The following is a 23,065-nucleotide window of genomic DNA, read 5'->3' on the forward strand; positions in this document are numbered from 1 at the left end:
TAATTAGTGCTTGTATTAAAAATCATTCCAAGTTTAATGGGAGAGCAAACGGAACCAGAAAGATCAGAGCGGCAAAGTTATCCGCAAATTGATTTGCCTTCCGACACGGTTTTAACCCCGTTTTTCAGCCTGCACAGCAAGGGGAGCCCAAACCCCACCTGTGCTCAGTAAAGCCCAGCTGAGCCCGAGCTCTCACCTCCAGCTCCTGCTCTCTCTGTAGTGCAAACTGCTTGAAGGACTTGACAATGAGGCCGGCGTTGGAGCAGTCGTAGACGAAGATGGAAGGGCTCCCCATCCACGTCTGCAGGTCGTAGATGGACAGGGGGATGTACTGGGTGTAGTTCTGCAGGAGAAAAGCACCAAAAGCACCACCCCAGTCACCACTGGGCACGGAAACAACAGAACCCCACCTGGGAGAGGTCCGAAAACGCAGCCAGGAAACTCTGAGAGCCCAAAACAAAACCTGGATTGAACAGATCAAGGAACACAAATCTCACTGAGCACACATCCCCAGTAACGAGGATGAGAAGCCAAGTCAACACAAGCAACAAGCAGATTTCATCGTGGTGTTATTTGAAACATCCAACTCTAAAAAAAAAAAGCCCAAAACTTTGCCAAGAGTTTTCAGTATCAGATATTTAGAGCTCTGATATGTGCTAACAACTCCAAACAGCATTTAATAGTCCAATTTTATCCCAAATTTCTGCAACACTGATAAAGGATGCAAACCAGCTGTCTTTAATTTAACATCAAACATGTTAAACTGAAAACCCCATCAATAAATCAGGATGGATAATTAAGCCCCTGCAGCCCATCAGCACTACCCCGCCTGAGCCTAACGAGATGCTTCATAATTTTATTACAGCTTCAGCTTCTGTGCAACTTTCCAAATTATCCATTAAAATTAAAACCAACAAAGCTGCCTTCAACAGAGTGGAGTGCCCACAGTTCCCTTTCTGTAAATAAGAAGGATCTGGTTCCTTGTCTTCCATCTTAACGAACGCCCCCAAATAACTGGAGGCAAGAGGATAAAAATCAGCCATTTAAAGCCAGCTCTGAGGAGCCCATCCTGAACCAAGGGAGCTGAAAATACAAACCACAGATTCCAGCCTGCAAAGAGTCACCACCAAATACCCAGTGGCTGCCAGCAGGATCCTTCTCAGCTACAGGCAGAGGGCAACCTGGTGTTCCTCCAACCCTCAGCTCAGCCCAAATCCTCGGGAAAAGCTGTGATGTTCCTATTAACATCAGCAGGATGATGGATGGGATCATAACTCTCATTTAAATTCAAGAGACTTTAAATAGCTGTAATAAAACCAGTAAACTTTTTACAAAAATCCAATTTTCAAGGGCACGTATCAGCGTCGATAAAGACAGGAGGCATCATAAACCGCGTGTTACGTAAGGCAGGGAGGGCTAAGGCACTGCCAAACCCAGCTCTGCCCATCTGTAACAGTTGGGGTTGTTTCATTGAAATGAAAAGGGAAAACTGTTGATAAAAGCCCAAGTTTTAGGGAGCTGGAGCTCTGCAAATCACCGCAGGGTGGGAGGAGGCACGAAGAGCCCGTCCTCAGCACAGCCTTTCTTAAGGTCACCGCTCACGTGAAGCACATTCCAACCCCAGGAAGTTCCACATAAAACCCTGCTCTGACACATCTCATCAGCGGCATTTTATGGGCAGGCATTGTTCTACCTTTACGCTTCCAGTGTGTCTTGCTCCAGCTAAGATCGGGTTATAGCTCTGATTAATATTTGTGGTATTTCCAAGCAGAAGAATTTTATGTTCCAGCTCTACTGCGGGGGTCACATTAAACATCCCATTTGCTAATGAGATGCAAATGAGGCAGTTTGAAGCAAGGAGGGGTGCTAAAGCAGAGCTCTGCAGCACAGCTTTGATGCCACGCTGGGCTGGGCACACCCAAAGCCAGGTTTGTTCCCAGGGAGGAGAAATCCCTGCTCCAGCACTGCTCCCGCCAGCCCTCTGTGCCTCTTCCTGGGAATCACACAACAGCTCAACTGGAAACTGCCTGTGAGCGGATTTCACCCCAATTGTTTGGCAGACAGCTCAGAGGTATTTCAAGTTTGCAGAGAAGCTCCTCAAAATGTCAGAATGAACATGCCTGAAGTTGGGGCTCGTTGATTTTCCTCCTTTCAAAGCCACGTTGAGATTTGCTCAGGAAACAGCAGCTAAACTGGAACTTTACTCCTCAGTGATAGAACAGCACTCACAATGAACACATGAAAAATGTTACTGCAGCCTCAACACGTGGCAAAAGGCCAGAAAATGCCAAATGAACCAGTTCCCAGGGACTGTCTTGATGCTCTCTTGGTACGTCCACACTGCACAGTGAGTCAGAGCAGAACAATTCCGAGTCCCCACGCTCCCCTGCCATCTCTATGCCAGTAATTTATGGCTACAGTGCGCTGGAGAGAAGCCCCTCGTGCCCCCCAGAGCAGGGACAGCCTGTGGCCACAGAGCCCCAAGAACACAGAGGAAGCAAGCAGGGAACCAAACACCTGTGAACATATCCTAAACCTGGGGGGTGAGGAGACAATGGCTTCAGACTGAGAGAGGGGAAACTCAGGGCACATTTTGGGAAGAGATCCCCTCCCACTGAGGGTGGAGAGCCCTGGCACAGGGTGCCCAGAGCAGCTGTGGCTGCCCCTGGATCCCTGGCAGTGCCCAAGGCCAGGCTGGGCAGGGTTCGGAGCAGCCTGGGACAGTGGCAGGAGTCCCTGCCATGGCAGGGGTGGCACTGGGTGGGCTGCAGGGACCCTGCAGCCCGGAGCAGGCTGTGACTCCAGGACACAAAGCCAGCGGAAGGCTGCAGCGCCCTGCAGGGCTGTGCTGACCCACACCCACCTTGTTGAAGACCCAGATCTCGCCGTTGACCGTGGGCCGGGGCACGCCGTGCCCGTTGTAGTGGAACAGCACGCGCTCCTCCTTGGCGTTGCGCCGCAGCGACGTGCACAGCTTCTTCACCTCGTCCACCGTGGGGTCCAGGCTCTGCTTGTACCTGGCCTGGGACACAGCAGGGACAGGGTCACTGGGCACAGCAGCGGGCACAGCAGCTCCTGCCCCGGGTGAGGAGAGGGCACCCGGAGGAGAGGCTGCACAGCGCTGAAGGAATAAAGCAGGGATTTATTAAAAGCCCTTCCCGGGATCCACCTGGGGCAGCACAAGGCGACACCGACACCCAGCCGAGGCTCTACCCAAGGTGGACGCCGGGTCAGGAGTTTTCACATGTTGGGTCCATTTCCATGTTGGAGTTAATTGTCTAATTACAGCTCAGGTGATGCAGTCCCACCCTCCCTGTTTGCTCCCCTCAATTCGCTGCTGTTTGCACTTTCTGGGCCTGAAGCTGCAGCGGTGTCCTTGGTTCTGGGGCTGGAGAAGGATTGTTTTGTCTAAACTGTGAGGAGAACTTGCTAACGCTTTGTATGAAGTTCAGAGTTGCACACCAATGGAAAATATGGAAAATAAGGAAGCTAAAACTTTGAAGAGAGAAAATTGTATAGACAGACACCATTCTCCAGACAAAAGGCCACAAAAGGCCCAGGAACGTGACATTCACACCGTTGGGTAAAAAGGGGGAAAAGTGATGGATATCCCTTGGAAACTGCCCTTTTCCTTGGGAAAAGGGGATGCATTCCCCCAGCTGCGGCTGTGCACACCCCGCTCCCGCTCCTACGAGCACCGAACTCAGAGCACACTGGAGGATGGAGGAAAAATCAAACTGGCAAAAGCCCCAATGCTTCAAACGCCTTTTAACTTGGCTGAGTTCAAGACACCCAGGTAGGAGCAGGTCTGTCACGCTCAAAAGTGCATTTTTCTGAAGGAAGGCCAAGTAATAACAGAGAGTCTTTCAACCGTCCTTTGAAAGACAAAAGCCTGGCTCTTTGTCTCTTCTCCAGAACTGCAGAGACTGAAACCCCAGGATCACAACAAAAACCTTCAGTCTGATGTAGAGAAATAAAGACCCAGGTTTAAGAGCAGGAAAAACACACCTCTCCAAAAGCTGCCTGTTTACAACCCAAACCAAGGCTGCAGGAGTTTGGGCTTTTTAGGTTTTTCTCTGTGACAGCCAAAGATGAGAAAGTGTTAAAATGCCACAGTAAAAGAGGATGAAGGATTTAAATTGTTTGTCTGAGAAGCCTGAAGAGCAGATACAGAGCTGCTCAATTAACAGTCGGAGTCTCCAGCCAGCAGGGGAGAGGGAACAATGAATGGAAGCATTTAACGACGGCAACACCCAAGAAAAGCAAGCAAAAGGAGGAAAAATATGAAGCAAGAAGCAGTGATGTGACACCCTCATCCTTTCTGGGAACCTCAGCACTCAGGAAAGCCAAGAGGCTGCATTAATCTTCCCACAGAGCCCCCACCTCCTCCTCTCTCCACTCAAAGTAGTGATGAAGACACTGATTTGCAGAAATGTGCCCCTTAAATCCCAGCCTGGCTGCTGGCAGCCTCACCAGCCACCCCAGCCTGAGTGCTGGGGAATTTCAGCTTTTTTTTTTTATTTCCTCAGGAGAACAGGCTCATTCCATCCCTCCTCACGTCCCCGGAGCATCAATATTAAACACAGCTCGCAGTTAATGGAGGTGTGGATTCAGGCTCTCCAACTCAAGTCTGTAGATCTCAATTTCCAAACTGCAAACAGATCATTTGGGCCTGGAGAAACACGAGGGGAAGGGAAAGGGAAAGGAGGGGAGGGAGCCTGTGAGTGAGCGCAGTCTGAGCCCTGCTGCCAGCTCAGGACTCAGGTGGGAGTTCAGACATGACAAGGACCAGGTACGGGAGTGACACACCAGCCCAGGCGGTGCCTTTTTTGGGTTTTTTGTCATTTTTCTTTCCTCCCATGGTTATTCCTCCCCCTCCAGCTCCCAGCAGGAGCTTTCCAGCACTAATGAGTGCAAAAGGTAACAGAGCCCAACCAACACCGAGAGCTCTGTGGGGTTTAACCTCAGCAGCTCCTCTTGGTAGCAATAGCACAGCCACCCCTGGGTTTGGGTTGTTTTCCCGTGTTTTTATCAGCCACTGCCCAGCTCCTGAGCGCTGCTGCCCTCCTGCCTCCCGTCAGGTGCAGCTGACAGACATTTCCTGGCCTTTGGCAAGCAGCCTGGTGGAGACAGGACACCCCAGCCTTCACCTGGACGCTGCACCCGGCGCGGCAGAGCCGTCGCAGCGCCCTGGCGGGGATGGGAGCTCCTCATCACCTCTGCCTCCCCGGACAGCTCCTGTCACAAGCAATGACGTGGTGCCCTGATCCAGGAGATTCTCATTATTCTGCTCACACAGGCAGAGTGAAAAGCTTTGCTCGTTTATTGCCAGGGCTGTGTGAAACGCTCACTGGTTTATCCAGCCTTGGCCCTGTTAACTGGTGGCAGTTAGGAAATCTCTTAAAAGATTTCACCTTTCAGTGTTGAAGCTTCAGGACTGGTAAAACACTGCACCGGCAAATTTGCAGGAAATAGGAGGAGTCTCAACAGAAAGGAGTTCTGCCACCCAAACCAGGAAAAGAAACCAGTTAGGGGGTAGCAGAAAGTGGCTTTCTGTGGACATTAGCCACGTTTAATGCTGAAACGGGAAGTGAGATGGTGTCACTCCAGAGCCTGGTGCTGATCATCCCCTGACATCCCCACAGAACCACCTCCCAAATCACTGCCCCTTTGTTTCACAAGGGATTTACTTCTTTCAAAGGAGAAATAAAGCAGCCAGGTGTTCACAGCAGGGACCTCTCCAACTCCAGTCTGCCCAGAGAGGAGAAACCCCTTCAGTGGATTCATCAGCTCCTACCCCACTGGAACGTCAGCACGCACTGGCTGCAGAAATTCCCACAGTCCTCTGGATTCTGAGCTTAAGTTAATGGCTCTGCTTTGGAAACCTCACTAATTACAGCTTTTCCTTTAATTTTTAATGGGGCCAAGACACACGTGTGAGACTGAGGAGGAGCCGCAGGCAGAGCCCCCTTTCCCGAGGAGCCGGGGCTGCAGCAGCTCCGTGGCTGTGCCAAAGGGCTCTGCTGTCACCTGAGACACCAGGACTGGCCCGAGGGCTCTGCTGTCACCTGAGACACCAGGACTGGCCCGAGGGCTCTGCTGTCACCTGAGACACCAGGACTGGCTGGTCATCACCTCCCAAACTCGGCTCTGCTCGCCCTGCCAGCTGCTGAGCCCAGGAAACTCAGCTCAGGCTCAGCGCCCGTGAAAAGGGAGGGGTGCAGAGTGCCAGAGGTGACACCAGAGGGGACTGAAGCTGCTGATGCTGCTCAGCTCTCAGGGGCAGTGGGAAGTTCTGGAAGGCAGGCCAGGTTCCCATCACCAGGGGCACTGCCCAGCCCAGCAGGCAAGAGGCTCTGCAGGAGCACCAGGGCTCTTTCAGCACAGGGATGGATCTTTTCCCCTTTAGAAAACAGGAGGATAAACCCATTTTCTCATCAAAGCTATAAAATTCAAGTGTTCCTCTTTCACTCCCCTGCAGCCCAAGACCTCAGTGTTTGTTCCAGGAGCTCTCCCCAAGGCTCAGACCACAGCGTGTGGGTGATCCCACACCAAACCCCCAGAGATGCAAAGTGTATGAAAAATGTATGACAAATGTCTGTGCTGGCATCCAGAGCCTCTGCTCCTCACAGCCTCAGTCTCTTCTCATTCAGCAGAACAAACCCCGAAGTCACTCCCCTTTTATCCCTAAGATACCTTACTGAACGTGTTCCAAATTTATCCACAGAAGAAACTACTCCAACGTTCAGGATTCTGTACTGAAGCTGCCTCTTACACCTCCCTGCAGAAGAAGGATGCTCCTACCCAGAATCTATAATGAGATGTAGAAGCTTTATTTGGCTGGAGATCGGGGTTTTTTTACACAGCTTCCTGGTGACAAAGAATCCCAAATGCAAATGGCACACACAAGGCCCTGCCTGCGGTGGGTAAAAGAAATAAAACAGAGGCAATCCAGCTGCAGGGTTTGAGGTTTCCCTGTTCCCTCACCAAGTGCCTGTCCCTGCCCCATCCCTGCAAGTGCCCAGGAGCGTTTCCTGCCCTCTGGAACCTCAGAGAGCAGGGCTGGGTGGGATTTCCTGGAGGAACCAGTCCCAGCCCCGTTATCCCAGCGCAGAATCCATGTCCTGCACACCCTGGGCCATGGCACAGCCTCCGTGGTGGATCCCAAACTCGGAGATGCAGCAGGTGCTGCTCTCCCTTACCCTCAGCAATGCTCTTCCCTGATCCAAATTCCAAGCCCAGGGCGCAGCTGCCGCTCGGAGCAGATCTGCATCCCAGGTTCCAAACGCAGAGAAGACGTTAAACCTGTGACTTTGCCATGCACACAGCCAGCCTGCTTCACATGATTTAATTAAAAGGAATCAAAGCAAGCTAATTATTCCAAGAGAGGGGGTTTTGGAGCAATGCCCAAGTTGGAAAAACTCAACTCCAAGAAGCCTTAGAAAGAAGGAAGTGACTAAAAGCCAAGAGGAATGACAGCAGCAGCTTGCAGGGCCAGGGTGGGCAGGTCCCACAGCAGCTCTCCGGGCTGTGGGCACAAAGGCAGCCCCGCTGCCCAGGGATCCATCCTGGAGCCACAGCCCTGGGCTTCCGTGCGCACCTCAGCCACCCTGAGGCAAAATCTCACAGGCAAAGGACAAAACCAGCCCAGACAGAGATGCTCTCAGACGCCTGAAGACCTGTTAAAGATGAACATTAAAAACCCTGGATGAAGTTTTGAGTGAGGAGGATAAAATGGAACTCATTCATATTCCACTTTATAGGAGGCAGCTGCCAGTTTGACGCAAGGTGTTCCTGAGAGTGTCTGGAACAAAGTGGGGCTCAGACACATAAAACAGGCACATATATGTCAAAAACTCACAGCCAGGATGAACATGTGGTGCACACAGCAAAGCAACACCATTATATTTCACTTTTTAAATCTCCTGAACACGTTGGAGCATCTGAGCAACGAACAGGAACATGGCAAAAAAAAAAAAAAAAAAAAGAGGAAAATCCAAGATAGGATGGGGCAATTTCAGCAAGATGAGAAGCCCAGAGCTGCTGCAGCCATCCCCAACCACTGTGGGTGGCACAGTGAGACCCCTCAGCTTCCTCATCCCCATGAACCAAAGAGAACTGAATTATCTCAAGTATTGAATTACTGTTATTTACATCACCTGTAGATGGTAAAATCCCTCTGAAATCACCTGGGTACCAGGAAAGGGGAAAGCAGGCAGAATGACATCAGTTTCTAAAGGAAATCCAGAGGAAATCCAGGCTGAGCTCTGTGCTGGGCACGTTGGTGGAATAATAATAAACAAACACAACCATGAACAAACACTTTGGGGAAGAGCCCACTCAGCATCTCTAATGAGAAGCCAGACTTTTCAAATTAAACCCTCATCTCGTGGAGTTTTCTAAAGAAATCAAAGAGCACGGGGATGAGAGGAAGCATCTTTTTGACACAAAGCCATTTGGGCTCCCAGAGGATATTTAGCGAGATCTCAGCACAGATCTGGAGGAAAGTCCTGCTGATCAACCAGGCAGCTGGGGGAGAATCCCCGGCTCTGCCCACGGAGGGAAGGCTCTGGGAAGCTCCAGGAGGATCTGTTCTGCAGCCTGACTCACCCAGCACACGGCACACGTGCCTGGCAGGGAGGGGGCAGGAACACCGCCTGACCCAGAGGCACTGCAGGCACCCCCCGCCACGGGCAGGGCTCAGCAGAGGGCTGGGAGGGATTTCACTGCCTCTCCTCCCAGACTCACCCATTTCCTTTCCATAACTCCGCTACTACAGACCTCTCCACGTGATGCCAGGCTGGCCTGGTTCCAGGCCTGCTGAGGGGAAAGCTGTTCTAGTGAAAAACCACAGACTTCACTCACAAACAAAAATACTCTGTTCTCTGCTCCATCCAGAACGGTGATTAATAACCCAAGCCTGCAATTCACCGTGATTTCATTTTAATACTGACTAAAGCAGCTTCTCTTGCATCAAAGGAAGATTTAGGATCCTGCGTTTGCACTGGCTGAGGAGGCACATCAAAGGACAGACAAATTCAGAGCTGCACGCAAACACCTTGGGGTCTGCACAGTCCCACAAAAAACATCCCAGCACAGGGCAGGGCAGTGCCAGGGCAGGGCAGTGCCAGGGCAGGACACAGCAGTGCCAGGGCTGTCCCAGCCCAGGACAGGGCAGTGCCAGGACAGGGCAGTGCCAGGGCAGGACACAGCAGTGCCAGGGCTGTCCCAGCCCGGGACAGGGCAGTGCCAGGACAGGGCAGTGCCAGGGCTGTCCCAGCCCGGGACAGGGCAGTGCCAGGGCTGTCCCAGCCCGGGACAGGGCAGTGCCAGGGCAGGGCAGTGCCAGGACAGGACAGGGCAGTGCCAGGGCTGTCCCAGCCCGGGACAGGGCAGTGCCAGGGCTGTCCCAGCCCGGGACAGGGCAGTGCCAGGGCTCAGGGAGCAGGGGCACACCGAGCCCGTTGTGTGATAAGCTCAGAGATAACTCAGCCCTGGGAGAAGTGCCTGCAGTTCATCCCCACTACCCATCAATCCCAAACCCAATCACCTCAAGCCCACGCTGATACGGCCACAGTAACTCTCGGCTTGGACACGTCATGCAAATACAAATTACTCTGAACCACATCCACAGACACCAAGCTTCTTAATTTTATATTAAAAAAAAACCACCTCCTTTTAGGTGTTTTAATTTTAGGCTGTGGGCACATGAAATTACCCCAATGCAAATTCATGAGGATTAGGCCAAGATAATAAAAACTGCATATTTAAGTACAAGGGAGTGTGCTGGAAATCCCAAATTGACGTTACAGGCAGCAGCTTAACCTGGTTAACACAGGCCAGGAGAAAACATCACTGATAAAATTATTAGTCATTGCTAACTTGAAAAATACTAACTACACTGAAGACAAACTATAACTTTGAGATGATGCTTTAATTTGAACATTAAACTAAACCAAAGGGAGACTCTTGCCAGTCTGAGGCAAGTCCTCTGCAGCTATCTGGGAGCGTTTCAAACCCCTCTCCATCTCCCCTGTGCCAATTCCCCCTGGAGCAGCCCGAGGCTCCTGGAGCTGCTGCTGCCAGGACAGGACGGAGGCTGGAGCCAGCTCTGAGCGTGGCACATCCCCTCCCCTGCCTGCAGCCAGCAGAGCAGGGACTTCACCTTCCCTCTGCAGAGTCTCTGACCTTGCTTTCAAGTCCAATGTGAAATGAATTCCAAAGCAGCTAATCCTCCCTGTGCAGGCTGGGGATCCAATAACACTTCCAAAAAAAACGCCTCCGAGCAGTTTGTTCATGAGAACTGATGTTGACAGGGAAGACAAAAATCAGGACAACCAACCTTGAGCTGCTGCTACAATACATCCAGGAGACAGGTGTGCTCCTCAGCAGTTACAAGCTGCTCCACACTGCAGGTTTGTGCCAAAGTTCACAGAAATTCCACCCACCAGCCTCCTGTGTTTGGTACAAATCCTTCCCTCTCTGCTCAACCATTCTGAGAGGGCTGTGTAAATAATTGCTTGCTTTTAAACAAGGGGAATGGTGAAAGAACTCAAATCTGCTTTTCACAGGCCAGATCTGCACCCTCAGCCTGGTGACAGCTCGATGGGTCACAGCACAAGGAGCCCCAACAGGATTTTAAGGACACCCCAGGTCACATCCTTCAAACCTGCTTAGACAAACCACGTAACTCCTAAGCATCGGCGTCAGTTCAGCTCCATTCCTCCTCTAGAACCTTTCAAGTGCTCTTTAAAGCTTCAGGCTCTGCATCCTCTTGTTTCTTGAACAGAGACTTGGGTCTTACTGGGAGCCCAGTTCAGGCTGCAGGAGTTCAGACTGGTAAATTCTCACACTGGCTGTCCCAGGGAGGAGCTGCAAGGCTGGGGCCCTGCAGGGCAAGAACTTCATCTCCTCAGTACTAAATAATTGTTCAGTAATTTCAGTTCTCCTCTGATCGCAAAGTAATTGCTTAATGAAGCAATTTTCTGATTACAAACACCTTAACGAGTCGGGAGAAGGGAAGCCAATCACTCCAAGGTTTATGCTTTGCTGATCTCCACAGGAAAGGAGCAAAAACCAAAGCATCTCAGGCTTCTCTCATTCTGCCTCAGAGAGGAGCAAGGATAGAAATAAAAACGTCAACAGATTCCTCTGTTAACCTCTAGGTTTTGCACAAGACTGGCGGTGTGTGTCAGCAAGAAGCTCTAAGGCAGCGTCCTCTGCACGTGCCAAGCACTGCCTCCCTCTCCAGTGATCCAGGGGCTGTCTGCTGCACACACAGCTCCTGGGGGCTCCTCCCCGTCCCCCAGCCCAGGGGTTCACCACTCCCCACCCAACACAAAGCCAAGGTGTTTTTAAATGGGTCATCCGGAGCTGGGTGGTAATTACAGAAACGCGTTAATCAGCTTTGCCAGGCAGAGCTGCTTTTCTCTCCAAGAGCCTTTTCCCATCAGCTCTTTCTTCCCATCTCAGACAAGCTGACATCAATGGTCACAGGGAAAGACCCTCAAAACCACAGATCCTGCTCCCTGCCAGTTCTGGCCCCATTCTGATGACAGAGCACGAACCAGAACAGACATGAAGAATAAAACGTGAAATGAAGTTCTTGTCAGAAGTGTGGGAAGGAAGGCAAAGGCTTTGAGCAGCAGTTCAGAGCTAACAGCAGCTCAGAGCTGATCTCCCCTCGATCACATCCTGCCCACAGAGCTCCAGGCCTGCAGCAGCTGCCAAGACCCAGAGCATTTCAGGGTTTTCCCACCAAACTGACTTGGCAAGTTTGTTGACTTAGCTCCAGAATGCCAGCCCCTGCTGTCTGCAGTGCACCTACAGCTCAGCTCACACAGCAGCCTAATGGCACCTCCTGCTCTCCACAGCTTCTCAACACGCTTCCCCACAGCACCTCATGCCTGCAACTATTTGCTCTTTTCCTTTTTGTGTCTCATTTTTCCAGGAGAATCTCCGAGAAATCAGTATGAAGTACACTACTGCTGCAATTTCACAGTTTCCACCTTCAGTGGCGTGTTAAAGATTTATCAGGGTTGGGTTTTGGTTTTTTTTTTTCCCCTCACTATCAAAGGCATTCAAACATGAGCTGTACCCAGAGCTGCAGCAGGAGCGTCCCCCTGGCACAGGCAATTCCCAAAGGCTCGGCTGTCCCTGCTCCAGGAGCCCTGCTGGGTCCAGCTGCTCCCAGAGCAGGCGAGAGGCGCCCCGGGTGAGGGTTGGCAGCACAGGAGAGCAGCTGCCCTGCCAGCTGCGTCTGGGGCTGCTCCGAGCCAGCCCCTGGCTGGGGCAGGCGTGGCACCAGATCACCTGGATCCCCACCCAGGGCAAACCCACTGCAACCGCTGACTCCTTCCCCCTCATTTTCTGACTCCTTCCTCCTCATTTTCTGACTCCTTCCCCCTCATTTTCTGACTCCTTCCCCCTCATTTTCTGACTCCTTCCCCCTCATTTTCTGACTCCTTCCCCCTCATTTTCTGACTCCTTCCCCCTCATTTTCTGACTCCTTCCTCCTCATTTTCTGACTCCTTCCCCCTCATTTTCTGACTCCTTCCTCCTCATTTTCTCCCCATTCCCAAGGCACTCAGGAGTGGGGTTCACCCTTCACCACCCTGGAGATCTGTGCTTTGCCTCAGAGGGGAGTTGAGTGGAGCAGTGACACTGTCAGTGACACTCTGAGCACGACACGAGGAGAACACCAAGAACTGGGGCTCACAATTACATTTGTTGACTCCACTTCTATGGCAGAATTCTTTCCCCCCCCCATAAAAAAACCCTGCTGGTTTATGCTGAAGACAGTTGATCTTTAACAAGACAGCAAAGGATTGATACAGCAGAATTTTGCAGAGCCTGAAATAGCTGCCAAATTCAAGAGGCTGTTGGGAAATGAAAACCAACAAACATAGTCCTCTAAGGAAAACCTGGTTTTGTTGAACAAGGTCACAATGTCTTTTTGTTGTTTTTTTTCCCCTTCTTACTCATTTTTCTCCTTACTCGTTCCTACATCTGCAGATATCTCCTGCTGGAGACCAAGCACCCGTACTTCCATGCTCCCCTTTGGAATTCTACAGAACTTCTTCTGCAGGAGCAATTAGTATTTGCTGTTGTTTTAAAAGAAAAACCCTACAGAAATAAAGGAAAAGTATGACTCACTGAGAGACCAATAATTAGGTCATGTGTTCAATTAGTTTTCATGCTTAAGTAGTTACTCTTTAGGAAATGCTCCCCCTTTGATGTGCGGCAGCAACTTCCCAATTAATTAGGCAGAAAAAAGCAATGAAGGAATGAAACCTCAGACACCGAATCAAAGCCCAGAGATCCCTAATGAGGGGAACAACAGCATCAACAACAGACAGCACGCACTAAAAGGTAGAGGCTTTCAATGATCCATTTCAAGCATCTTGCCTGTGCTTCCTTTGAAATCAGGAGAAAACTGTTGGGAAACAGACGAGAGGAGAGGGAGAAGCAGCCTGTTTGATCAGAAAATCACTGTTTCCTTGAAGACCCGCCACAAAAGAGACAATTTATCCAGATCGTGGGGATGTGCCCTCAGAGAGCATCACTCACTGAGAGAAATGGGAAAGCCCTTTCTTTACACCCTGCCCAAGGAACAGAACCAGCCCAAGCCACCCTCGGCTCCAGCTGCAGGCATTCCCAAACACCAGCACTTGCCTTCCAATCAGCCTTCCCAAAGGCTTCCTAAAAGTTTATTTAATCTTGTCTTCTAGATTTCCCCAGCCCTTTCCCCATGCAGGATTTTCACCCCCCTTCATGGCTCACAGTTCTCCCTCACCCCAGGGGATGCCCATTCAGGTAAAATCCATTCAGCTCTAATGAAATCAGCTCCTTCCAGGAGAGAATTAAAACAGCCCAAACGACTCTCAGAGCGAAAAAGGAGGAAATTGAGAGAAGAAAAAGGGAGGCAAAATTGTAGCGCTTGAATTAAAAAATCCATACTGTAATTGACTTTGTTTTATGGAGGCGAGTGGGTGTAAGGGGGAGGATTCTCTGAGGTTCCAGCCCCTCGGCCTCGCGGCTGCTGGCTCTTGCAGAGGGTGCACTCCACTCAGCTGGATCTCAGAGGGTGTAAAAACCCCACACCCCACAGAGGAGCTGCCCTTCAGCTGGTCTGTGCACAAAAGATCCCAGCGGAACAGCTCAGCACGCAGGAGCTGTGCCTGCATCCTTCCCACCTCTCCTAGGAACGGTTATGAACTCTGGATTTTGGCCTTCCTGGCAGGACTGGGCAGCTCCTCAGAGACGCAAAAAGCAGGAGTGCCACTGGGATCTGTGCACCAGTAAAATCCCAACAAGAAGCATCAAAATGATTGAACGAAGGAGGAAAAACTCCTGTGAGCGTTCTGGTCAGTTTAGGGTTAAAGGGAAAACCTGGTCAAAAGCCAGAGCTAACAAAGAGAGAAAAAAATCTATAATTTCATGCAAATTTAATAAGCATATGCTCCAGATTACTTCATACCAGGTCCTGAATTATGTAAACTGTGCCTCGTCCAAGCCCAGCCTTTGGCTGCACAGCCCCTTGTGCACTGCACAGGGACAGGGACTGGGTGTCCAGGGAGGGCTGGGGGCCAGCAGGAGCTGTCCAGCAGGAACAGAGCCTGGCACCCCTCTAAGAAGGCAGGCAGCAATTCCATTCTGAGCTCACCCCTCAGGTTCTGTGCAGGGATCAGTGCACACAGGGTGCACACACACAGCTCCGACAATTCCAGCCTGGAGTGTGCAGAGAACTCACTCCCCTTGAGCAGTGCCCCAGACAGCAGAGCACCCTCATCCTGATCCTGCCCAGAGCAACCTCACCCTGCCCAGAGCTCCCTCTTCACAGCACTCTCACCCTGCCCAGAGCTCCCTCAGCCTGCCCAGAGCTCCCTCAGCCTGCCCAGAGCTCCCTCAGCCTGCCCAGAGCTCCCTCAGCCTGCCCAGAGCTCCCTCAGCCTGCCCAGAACATCCTCATCCTGCCCACAGCACCTCGGCCTCCCCAGGCAGCGCTGCAGGGCTGCAGCACAGGGTGCAGTGCCCAGCTCCAGGAGCGGGACTTGCAGAGCAGTAACTCTGGCTCATAAAAATCCCCAGGAGCTCCTGCATCTCCATAAAGCATCCCACTGCAGCAGCACTCGGTTTGCAGTCCATCAGTCCTGTTTTCAAAGGCCCTTGACTCTCACACCAAGGCAAGGCCCTGCCTTTGCAGTGGCACAACACGCAGTGCTGCCAAGAAAACCGAATTTACACCCCAACAACAGGGAAATATTTGCTGCTCCCGGCCAGCACAGCAAAGCCGTGCTCTGGGCTGGGCACCTGCTGCAGGCAGGGTTCTGCAGGGGGAACTGAACGGAGTCAGCAGCACAGAAACCCCACTCCAACATGATCAATTCCTCATTGAAATACTTTAAATACAGGGCTGCACCTCCCACAGGCAGGGTTCTGCAGGGGGAACTGAACGGGGTCAGCAGCACAGAAACCCCATTCCAGCATGATCAATTCCTTATGGAAATATTTTAAATACAGGGCTGCAGGTACTAATGGGGGTCAGCAGCACAGAAACCCCACTTCAATACCAGCCAGTCCTTATTTTGAACACAGAGCACGGGAGGAACCTCCCCCAGAAGCTCGGTTATGTGATGCTGGGAGGTCCTGGCTCAGCCCAAGCTCCCCTCTCCCGCTGATCCAAGCCCCGGCTCCACGCAGCTCCCAGCCCGGAGCACAGGGACAGTCCCAGGGAAGGATTTCCCCTCCAGCCCGGCATTACCGTGCCCGGAGCTCTTCACTTTCACTCCCTTTCCTCCTTCTCTTCTCAGCTGCTTAAGCAGCCCCTCTGATCCCGGTAATTGAGCTTCTTCCCAGATTACCCTCCCGTTTAACCCCTTCCCTGCCCAGTGAAACTCAAGCCCCAAACCCAGTGTAGAGCTCCCTTGGTTTTCCTTCCACTCTTTCTCCAGCATCTCAATTATATCTGCACCGAATTGCAGGAACTCTTCACTCGTTCAGAGAACTCTTTAGCAAGACAGATCGAGCCCACAGCTCTGTCATCTCCTACCCTCTCCCCAGCACAATCCTCATTTGAGAACTGCATGGAATGACTGAATATTGCTTAACTGCAGGATTTTGCAGAGGAAACAACAGCTGAAGTGGTTTTTGCTCCCGCAGCACACAAATTTATGTAGCTACACAACAATAAAGCAAAGTCTTAAATTTAATCAGAACAAATACTTCAAGCGACGGCAAGCTGATAAATTATTTAGAAAGGGGCTCGACAAGACCTGGAAGGAAATATCCATCAGCTGTGCAGCCTGGGAGCTCCCAGAACTGAGGAATTTTCATGCTTTACCCCTTTTACGGTTTTCTTTCAGAAAAGCTGCTTGTACTGAGCAAAAAGGGGGATGTTGGAGCAGAAGCAGGCAAGGAGCGGCTGGCAGCGATGCCCCAGGACTGGGCACACAGTGGTCAGCAGTGCCAGCAATCCAACAAGGTGCTGATGCCAGCAGCTCCTGCTGGAAGGAGCTGGCAGCCGGGGAATATTGGCTGTTCCAGAAGATTGTCAGGATTTGCTCTTTTTCCCCCGACTGCCTGGTTTTCCCCAAATTGTCTTCCTTCCATCCGCTCCTCAACCGCGCCAAGCCCCCAAGAAACAGACCAAACTGGATGTATTAGTATTGATATGAAAGCTCTAGGAAATTCAATAATGTTCCTATTGTTTTATTGCAGATGGCACACCAACTTCTCTTTATTACTGCAGAAAGCTCCAGAGCCCTGTGGAGTGCAATAAAGCAGGACGTGTTTGGCTTCGCAATGTGTCAGGGGCTGTGATTTCCTGCAGGAACCAGGGAATCAGCCCAGCTCTGGGAGTGCCCACGCAGGGAACCTGCTGCTCCTGACCCGTCCCTCCTCCCCCGGCGCCAGGGACTCCGACACAGAGCACAGCAAAGGGCTTCTTTGCACCTCTGCTCCAAGATGCTTTTTCTCCTGCTTGATTTCAGGCCCATTTTGAATTTCCTGCTAAACTCTCGTGCTGCTGAGATTTAAAAATCATCAACGTGCCACGAGGAAAAACACAAAAGGAAATTCCCTCGAGCGTACACGAGCCATAAATGCCCCGAGACACAGATACCCTTAGAAACACTCCAGAAAACAAGCAGGAGGCTCAGTGGAGAGCTGCAGCCCCGGAGCAGTCAGCGCCCAGGCAGGGGAGCCCCAGAAGAGCCAACACTCACCCTGGGCTGCCAGTTCTCGTACTGCTTCTGCAGGTTGGCCCCGATGGTCTCCAGAGCTTTCTGAGGCCCCATGGACAGAGGATCTGGGAACAGAACACACAGCAGCATTTCTCACCCACTCAGGTCACCCAGGGGCATTTTCAGGCAGGCTCCTTTCACTATCAAACTCATGAACACCTCGTTCCTCGTGGAATTTACTCGGGGACAGCACCCAAAAATCTCCCCCAAATTCTTCAGTCCAACAAAAAAATCCAGTTCCATTACAGGCTGTCAAACGTGGAAGATTTCTCTGCCTGAGTTTTGTTTTGAAAGACAGGAGAGGCATTGCATTTGTTTCTTTTAATAATGAAATAAGGTTTCTATTGTAAATAATGACAAGAACTCAAATTGGTTAAATATTTGATGACAAACATTTTCTGTTGATGAATGCAAAATCCTGCTTCATTTACTTCCTCTACTTGCTGCTGCAGAGACTGTGTGCCATTTGTAATATTTAAGAAGTTCATTTTATTGCTAGATAATTACCACAATTCATACACAGCAAAACAATTCCAGGCCATGTGCTTTATTCAAACACCATGGACATGTAATTAAACAATTAACAAGTTTTCTTAAAAAGAACCAACCAACCCTACAAGCTAATATTTTCCTATTTAATATCAATTATTTTAAAAGCACCAAACCACATCAACGAAGGGTGGTGGTTTTTTTCTCAGTTCTTGCAAATATACTTTTGTTAGAAACAAAATGCAATCAAGCAGGACGGAAGCAGGATTTTGAGTGTTATTTTCCTTTAATGACTAGAAGCAGGTGGAAGGTGCAGCAGGAGCTGCAGGTGGCTGTGCTCATCAGGATGTGTGACCCCAGCTCAGGTGTGAGCTGCACCCCAGATTGTTCCCCAGCCCCTGCACCCCCAGCCCCTGCTCCCGAGCCTGACGGCAGGAAAAACATCAAATATTCCCCCAATGACCTTTTTCAGACATTTCAAGGTGTCTGGGAAGTGGAAGGAGCACTTGTGTGCACAAACTGACTGAAAATTGAATTACAAAACTGCGTTCAGAGTTCTCTTTGCTAATGACAGGCACTAATGAGTTGATTTGAATGCCTCTGCAGCGCTGCTCTGCTGCTGCGCGGATGAGACACGGGGGCTGCTCTCTGCTCTGCTCTCAGGAACCTCTTAGTGCCTGCTCAGGGCCCTCAGCAGCATTTCCAGGTTCAAACCCTGAGATGCTGTGATTCACAACATGAGGTCAGAAAATCTGCTGCAAGTTTTTAAAGAAATTCAGTTTGTGCAGTGATTCATTTGGCCTGGGGTCTGCTGAAGCCCCGAGCTGAGGACTGCAGTGCCCAGCGTGGGACGTGCTGGAGGCTGAACATTCCCAATTCCCAGATAAAAACCAAATCTCTCTGAGAAAGCTTCTGTACACAAGATACTTCCTTCTAATTTCACTTCAGAATTGTCTCATCTTGATAATTAGATAATTTTTTGTCTCATCTTGATAATTTTTTTCCTCCAAAACCAAGGGAACTTTTAATTTCTTCACACAAACCCTAGGAATTTAGTGCAGTGCTGCATGAAAGCAGCAAACCCAGGTGTTGGAACTGCTGGCAAGACATCCTCGGGAATAATTCCAGGTCTTCTGAATGATTCCAATTAAAAGAGCCCTGGAGCAGGCACCTCAAAACACAGCAAGGTGTTTCACAAGCCTCACTGCTCTGCTGGGTCAGGCAGAGAAGGGGGACTGAGAGCTTTGCAGATCCCAGCACTCTGAAGGTGTCTCTGCTCAGAGATTTCCTTTAGACATTTATAAATCTAGAATAATTACAAGAAAGCCCAGCAGCTCATTAACAGCTGTTTTTCTCCACGGCATCTCATTTCAGAGCACAGCAGGAGAGATGACCCATGGCAGCAGCTGGAGCTGGCTCCTCATTAACCCAGAGAAAAATCACATTTCCCTGCGCCCAGCGCAGTTTCATGGCCTGGGCAGGCAGAACTTTGGGGTGAGTTCTGTGCTGTGGCTGGTGTCTGTGGGGCTCAGGGGAGCCTGCAGCCCCCAGGACTCACCAATCCAGCACTCCAGGCGGGCACAGGGAGTCGTTTTCACCACGTCTGGGGGGTCCACGCCGACGTTGAGGCACAAAACTAAGGCAACACTTACAGTCTTCATCTGCAAAGAGAGCAAGAGCACAGCCTGAGCGCAGGAGCAGCACCTTCCCTGGCCTTCCACCGCTCCCAGGACTCCTGCAGGGCTTCACCCAGCCTCTCCCACCTGCTCTTCCACATGGACTATTTCCAGCAAGGTCTGACTGATGAAATTTTTCATCTTTTTTATTAGAACAGTACTTGGACTCCGTGTTACTATTTTTTGTTGTTATTTCCAGAGCCCATTCTTCTCTTTCTGGGCATGGAAATAGATAGCAGCGAACTTCTGCTACTCGTCTTAAATGAGCCATTGTCCAGCTGAAACACATTATTAAAACATGAGGCAATGCTATTCAGGGGCCCTGACCAATATTACAATGCAGCGTGTGATCTCCAACACTGAAACTACAAGAATTACAATGGAAAAGCCCCCAAGTGACAAACAGAACCGTGACAAAACTGAACAAACAAACACACGCCAAAACAAAGATATTTAGTGCATTTTTTATTTTGTTTTCTTCACGTGTGAGGTTTCCTTGGAGAGCCCCGTAAGGAGAAATCCTGGCTTGGCTCCAGCTGCTGCTCCACACATCCCTGGCACCCCCTGGGGTCATCCCACCCAAAAATGGACCCAGCCCCACCTGGCACCCAAAACCTGCATTAAACCAGCGACAAACCACCCTGGCCAGCTAAAAACACTGCTGGGAAATTATCACTTCACATCTTAATGGGTTTTTCCTAGACCCCCTCCTGCCAACACCTAAACCAGAGGAGGAGGACAGAAGCAGTGACGAGGCTCTCAGTGATTCCAGTGCTCAGGACTTGCCTGCAGCAAGGCCACCCACATCCCCAGCTCCCCTGGGTGCTCCTGCAATCCACAGCAGGAGGGGAAAAACTTCCCCGATTTCGCACTTAGAGAAAACCCTAGAGCCACATAAAGGTGTAATTTACACAGGAACTGGAGCAGCCAGACACCATTCACAGGCTCTACAGCAGCACAGAAATCCTGCAGGGTCTCCTCACTCCCGTGGCCGTGAGGGAGAACAGGGAATAAATAACCAGCAAGAGCTGTGGCTCACAGCTCCATCCCAAACTGTGCTCCTGCTAACAAACCCTGCAATCCTGCAGGAGCTCCTCATCCCAGGAATCACCCGGGCCCAAGCAGCACCCCGAGGCTCAGGGATGGACACAGGAGCACAAACAGGAGTTCCCTGGTCAGGATCTCACAGCTCTCCTGGCAATGGAGCACGAACAGGAGTTCCCTGGTCAGGATCTCACAGCTCTCCTGGCAATGGAGCACGAACAGGAGTTCCCTGGTCAGGATCTCACAGCTCTCCTGGCAATGGAGCACGAACAGGAGTTCCCTGGTCAGGATCTCACAGCTCTCCTGGCAATGGAGCACGAACAGGAGTTCCCTGGTCAGGATCTCACAGCTCTCCTGGCAATGGAGCACGAACAGGAGTTCCCTGGTCAGGATCTCAGAGCTCTCCTGGGAATGGAGCACGAACAGGAGTTCCCTGGTCAGGATCTCACAGCTCTCCTGGGAATGGAGCACGAACAGGAGTTCCCTGGTCAGGATCTCACAGCGCTCCTGGGAATGGAGCACGAACAGGAGTTCCCTGGTCAGGATCTCAGAGCTCTCCTGGGAATGGAGCACGAACAGGAGTTCCCTGGTCAGGATCTCACAGCTCTCCTGGGAATGGAGCACGAACAGGAGTTCCCTGGTCAGGATCTCACAGGGCTCCTGGGAATGGAGCACGAACAGGAGTTCCCTGGTCAGGATCTCACAGCTCTCCTGGGAATGGAGCATGAACAGGAGTTCCCTGGTCAGGATCCCCCAGGGCTCCTGGGAATGCCCATGATGGGGTGGAGTGCCCAGAGCTGCAGTCCAGCACTCAGCACAGGAGCCTTGGAGCACTTTGGCAAAGCCAGGGACATCCACAGGGAGAGCAGAGCCACTGGCAGAACCAGGGGCAGCTGCAAGGAGCAGCCCAGTCCTGCAGACCCCTCAGTGCCCCGAGCAGCCCAGAGTGTCATGGACCAGCCAGAAACAGCACCCCAAAGCACCTGAGCTGTGCACAACCCCTGCCCTGCCCAGGCACTGCCAGCTGCTCAGGAAAGAGGGAGCTGCAGGGTGTGGAAGGGCAAGGACGCTGCCAGAACCATCACACGCTGCCACACACACACTGAACACCCCAGGGAAACAGAAAACCGCACACAAAATGACTTATTAGACGTGGAAACACATAAATCACTCTTCCAAGAGAAAGTATCCTGCCAAGCAATCTTCTCCATCTCATTTATTTATTGTTTCCCATTTGCAATCTAATACTGACTTATTTTTCAGTATTTTGCTGTAGCATCTGATTGGTGGCTTATGCTGATCAGGCTGATATTTCTTTTCCATTCGCAGGTTCGGGGTTTTAAACGAGTGTTTCTCCTGGAAAACTGACAGCAAACCCACGAGAGGAGCAGGAACTGATCCCAGAGACAAATGGGGTGATTTCCCCTCTGCCACCTCCCCAGAGGATGGAAAGCCTTGCACTCCACACCATTTATTCTGCCAACAGGGAGCACATCCTGAGAGCTGCAGCTCATCCCTCTCCCCTCTGACACTCCGCACAGGGAGGATTGTTTTCTCAATACCCCCTCTGGCAGGGGGAAACCATTCCCTGTGTCCTGACTCCATCTCCCCATTTTACTGTCAGCTCCTTCGGGTGCTGGAATGAGGCGACCGCGAAGCTTCTCCTGTCCAGGTGAACAATCCCAGCAGAGCTGTTCCATCCCTCTGCTCATCCTGCTGCCTCCTCTGGGCTTCTGCAGCAGCTCCAGGTCCTGCCTGTGCTGGGCTCAGGGCTGGGGCAGCTCTTCAGGGGGGGTCTGACCTGGGGGGCAGAGGGGCACAATCCCCTCCCTCACCTGGGGGGCAGAGGGGCACAAACCCCTCCCTCACCTGGGGCAGAGGGGCACAATCCCCTCCCTCACCTGGGGCAGAGGGGCACAATCCCCTCCCTCACCTGGGGCGCAGAGGGGCACAATCCCCTCCCTCACCTGGGGGGCAGAGGGGCACAATCCCCTCCCTCACCTGGGGCAGAGGGGCACAATCCCCTCCCCCAGGACACAATCCCCTCCCCCAGGACACAATCCTCTACCCCAGGGCACAATTCCCCCTCCCCTGCTGCCCACACTGGGGCTCAGCCCCAGCCCCAGGGGGATTTGGGGGGACAACGGATGTGAGTGGTCAAACAAAACACGCCGAGACCAAAAAACCCAAAAATGCTCTTCCCATTTCTAAGTTCTTTTGGAACACGCCAGAAACTTCACTGCATATTTAAAGGTCCTTAATACCAGCAGTACGAGGACATTCTCATCTGTCATTAAGACAGTGGAAATTTTCTTTTCCCCGTTTCAGGAGTATATCCATCAGAATACATTTCCATGGATTTTTGTTAGAATTTAAAAATGAAGCAGAGGAACATTTGGCAAGTTTGTAAGGAAACCAATATCCAAAATGCTCTGTCAGCAAAGGCTCGAGATCAAACACAGCAGCTCCTAGTGTGGGCTCTGCACTTTGGAGTGTCATTTGTATGTTAAAAAATGGGATACAGCTCCCAAGCTTGTACTGCATCCGTTTGGAAGTGATTTAATAACTCTGGGTCAGAACCTGCAATACTTAAATGGCAAAATCCACTCGGTC

General features: G+C 51.3%; 1 protein-coding gene across 4 annotated transcripts in view; it reads right to left on the minus strand.

The window, feature by feature from the left end:
• The window catches only part of RPTOR (regulatory associated protein of MTOR complex 1), a 99,127-nt gene that overhangs the window by 68,723 nt on the left and 7,339 nt on the right, over positions 1-23,065 (minus strand). For 2 of the 4 annotated variants that reach the window (XM_040081459.1, XM_040081458.1), the window contains exons 2-5: positions 19,291-19,393; positions 17,226-17,308; positions 2,864-3,022; positions 197-343 (exon numbers count right to left, since the gene is read on the minus strand). In XM_040081459.1, the coding sequence (XP_039937393.1) occupies positions 197-343; positions 2,864-3,022; positions 17,226-17,308; positions 19,291-19,393 (492 nt within the window). Of the gene's footprint in view, positions 1-196; positions 344-2,863; positions 3,023-15,763; positions 15,832-17,225; positions 17,309-19,290; positions 19,394-19,495; positions 19,603-23,065 lie in introns of those variants that run through there. The other 2 variants (XM_040081460.2, XM_040081461.1) reach the window with 2 other exon arrangements.

The sequence above is a fragment of the Hirundo rustica genome, chromosome 18 (genome assembly GCF_015227805.2).
Source record: "Hirundo rustica isolate bHirRus1 chromosome 18, bHirRus1.pri.v3, whole genome shotgun sequence".
In the NCBI taxonomy this organism is placed as follows: domain Eukaryota; kingdom Metazoa; phylum Chordata; class Aves; order Passeriformes; family Hirundinidae; genus Hirundo; species Hirundo rustica.